This window comes from Trichinella spiralis (genome assembly GCF_000181795.1).
Source record: "Trichinella spiralis strain ISS 195 chromosome Unknown Scfld2650, whole genome shotgun sequence".
NCBI lineage: Eukaryota > Metazoa > Nematoda > Enoplea > Trichinellida > Trichinellidae > Trichinella > Trichinella spiralis.
The window spans coordinates 1-3,484 of NW_003529589.1; the positions used below are offsets into that span (position 1 = coordinate 1).

At 34.6% G+C, this 3,484-nt stretch overlaps 1 protein-coding gene across 1 annotated transcript; it reads right to left on the minus strand.

Moving 5' to 3' along the window:
* Nucleotides 1-568: 568 nt before the first annotated feature.
* On the minus strand, nucleotides 569-2,646 carry Tsp_13227 (hypothetical protein). The gene is made up of 4 exons (XM_003368334.1): nucleotides 2,566-2,646; nucleotides 2,333-2,430; nucleotides 1,459-1,740; nucleotides 569-827 (listed from the first exon to the last, which is right to left on the minus strand). Exons 1-4 carry the CDS (start codon nucleotides 2,644-2,646, stop codon nucleotides 569-571), a joined length of 720 nt encoding a protein of 239 aa, XP_003368382.1.
* Between the last annotated feature and the right edge of the window lie 838 nt (nucleotides 2,647-3,484).

Consider the following 3,484-nt stretch of genomic DNA (forward strand, 5'->3'; position numbering starts at 1 on the left):
ATCACTGACCGGCATTCATTCACAGGCCGCATTTGTTCACAGGTACAGTTCAGCGTTTGCTCCAATGTCATCGTACACTCATGGGCGTCATTGATGTTGAACAGAAAAAAAAAGAATTATTTGGTTCGTATATCGTGACTTATATTATTTTCCTCTTTTTTATTCGTTTTATACTACAGTGCGTTTATTTTTTCATATTTTTGTTTGTGTAAATGAAATTTCTCCTTTTATATATTGTAATAAATGAGTGGATTTTGTTTCGGTCGAATGATATTTGAGTGACAAGCGACAATAAGCCACAGTTTGGAAATTTATTTTGAAAGCAACAAATGGGGTGTGGCGTGGGGTGGGGGTGATTCAGCAACTTATTTTAGGAAGTGTTCAATTTCTACTGCTGCTGCATGTGTTCCAAATGATGATTACACAAATATCTCTGCAGTATCGTTTCTGTATATAAGAATTTGTATTATATTTTTTTAAAAAAATCTTTAATTTTTCTTTAAATTGTTTATAACAATGATGATGATAATAATAATAATTATAATAAATGGATATTATTCCCGTTTTATTATAATGGTTTCAAGCCAGCCGACATTGCGTAGTCTAACAGTGGTTGATGTGGACATTCGGCTTGGCAGAATCGGTCGAAACGGTCGATGACCGTTTGGAAAAAGGACATGGCAACGACGAAGCTACGCATTGAATCTCTGCGAATCATTTCCGGTGTGTTTTGCTTGCAAACGTTGAGCAAGTTTTCTCGAACCGGCAAACGAACACCGGCGCATTTATCGAACGCATCTTCTACAACTGGCAAATATTTTTTTAAGCTGAAAAGAATGCAAAGATATATACATATATGTATATTAGGGTATTGTTTATTATTTATACATATTTATTTATTTATTTATTTATTTATTTACATTTCGGTTGTTCTGCTTCGACAAGTGGTTGTTGGTAAATTGTCGTTCAACAAATTATTGGTGGCGACTAAATTTTCCACAATCAAACTTCGTTGTATTGCTGCGCACGGACACAGTGCATTCTTCGTCTTGTCGAACGTGTAAATGCACTGCAGATTGGTTTTGCTCATTCTGAAAAATTCATTTGGCATCATCAACAATAGTGTAATATTTAAATTTATCCATAAATACACCGTGCAATTTATGCATGAATTTTATATTGTTGTTGTTGACAAAAAAGAAAACAAAACTTATATTACGCATGTTGCAAACAGCCGGCCAGAAGCTTGATGCAGTGCTTGTTGTACATACGAGGCAGTTGTTTGGCAAAGCATTCGGCGGTCGCTTGAGAATGTTGTAAGTTGTCGAAAGCGCATTCGGCAATATTAGCATAGATGAACATTCTTGTTCGATAGTTCGATCTTCTGCCAATGCAACAACAACAACAACAGCATCAGATTATCAGTGATGCAACACAGTATTGAAAAAATCCACTTACATGGCTTGTGTGTTGTTGGAAGTGATGAAGTCGATGTCAGGCAATTTTTCCGGCATGATTTGGTAATTTTGCAGTCTACTTTTGTAGCATTGGTTGATGAAATTTGGAAAAGAGTCGAACAGCTTTCGACGAATGCACTGCTGCGTCTTGGAATCCCGTTGGAAAAACGTATTCAGTATCATCTGTTCCGTTTGCAAAGATTTGCTAATTGCGATGGACGATTTCGATGATCTGCGCATTGCAAGCACATCCAGTGTGTTCTTGTTAAGCCGGCACAAATTTCTGTAGTTTATTTAAAAATTAATTGTCAAAAACAACATTATCCTGTTCACCTGTCGGATCACACTATTCAAAAACTGAGGTCAGATCAAGATTGGTCATCCAATTAAAAATTTACATACATACACACGTAGTATTTGTTTACTTATTATTCAACCTTGAAAGTCAATTTTATCAGTGCATTCTGAGCCGAAAGATCAAGTTTCTTCAGGCGTGTGCTCTTCACTGCATTAGTATTGTAATATGGGGAATTTTTGCTTAAATTCGCCTTTTATTTCAAATACTGACATTTGTTTGTTTGATTTGGAAGAAAACTCGACAGGAGAAGCGCAATCCGGTAAGTTATGTATGTACAAAGTAGTACTGGTTAATATTTGTCAGATGAAGATATGACTTATATTTTAATTTAAAAATTACTCTTTGAAAAGTTACCATTTCTATTCTTATGAACGGTTTTTTCTAATACATGCTATTAATGAGCTTTGTAAATGTCGTGTAATTCATTACAGTATTATAATTGATGAGCAAGGATAAATAATAGTAAAATTCGATAGAGATGATGTTGATCGTGGAACTAGAGAAAACGTGTACGTACTTGTTTTTGAATTCTTCATTCCATGCAAAGCACTGTTTGGACAGAGCTGCAAAGTCGGTTTTCAATTCCGTTTCCAATTCTTCGTGCAAATTGTTTTTCTGAATTTTGTCTTCTGTACAGTCGAGAAATATTTGAAAAGTGTTTTTGCATTTATTTTCGGCCGAAATCTGATCGAAATTGATCAAGTGAAAAATTGTCAATCCGAATATGAATTCAAATGAAAAATTTCTTACCACCAACTGCGCAGTTGCTAACAGAATTTGTAGCAATACTTTCAACTGCATTGCAGCTATTTTCTCGGAAACGGCTTTCATCAGTTGATTAAATTGAAAAATTCTGCTCTCTTCTTATGCAACTATCATTTAAACAGGTGAACAGAGCTATTTTATCAGGTCATTAAATTCAGGTTAATTATCGATATGAACGATAGAATGGGAAAATGTTTATTTTTCTTTCGAGGCTGAACATTCATTCTTCTTCTACTGTTGCACAATTCAACATTTTATGCGAATTGTTCAGCAGTGTTGAAAAAGAAATTTTTATTTATTTTTTAAATTGGAAACAGAAATTTACATATAATTTGTTCTTATTTTTTCCCAGTCGGCCTAATGCAGGCATGTTGCAACAACGACTGTTTTCTAGGCTAATAACGTTAACGACAGAGGCACGAACTTGTACAAGCAAGTGGCATGGCCGATATTACATCATTAACGACGTTCGACCGCTTTTAAATATCGCGAACAAAAAGCAAATGCAATTTCAAATTGGCCATTTTATTAGAAAAAATTCACTTCTGCTTCTTATTCTAATAAAACAGATCATCCATAATTTAAAATTTTTAATCTTTCTCGGCAATAGCATTCAAGTGATCCTCGATTTCTTGATTGGTCAGAAATCTAAAAGTGAAATGAAAAAAATAACACTTAAACTTTACAAAGTGTATTAGCATTAGAATTCACCAATGCATATATCTGTAAACACACCTCACTCCTTGGATGTTCTTGCGCTACTACACAAACTTCGGATTCTCCCGATCCCCAGTTCAGCCGCTACGCTCTTCTGCAACCATTCTAATGCATCTCAAAATGCAACAGTTTTTAAAATTACACTTTTAGAATTCTTTATTTATTTCAGATGGCTTCTGGAAGTGTT

Coding starts and splice junctions, on each gene's coding strand:
- Tsp_13227 (XM_003368334.1), bottom strand. CDS start 2,646: ATGAAAGCCGTTTCCGAGAAAATAGCTGCAATGCAGTTGAAAGTATTG. Junction 2,431..2,565: donor TAGCAACTGCGCAGTTGGTG/GTAAGAAATTTT, acceptor GACAAAATTCAG/AAAAACAATTTGCACGAAGA. Junction 828..1,458: donor TCCAACAACACACAAGCCAT/GTAAGTGGATTT, acceptor CATTCTTTTCAG/CTTAAAAAAATATTTGCCAG.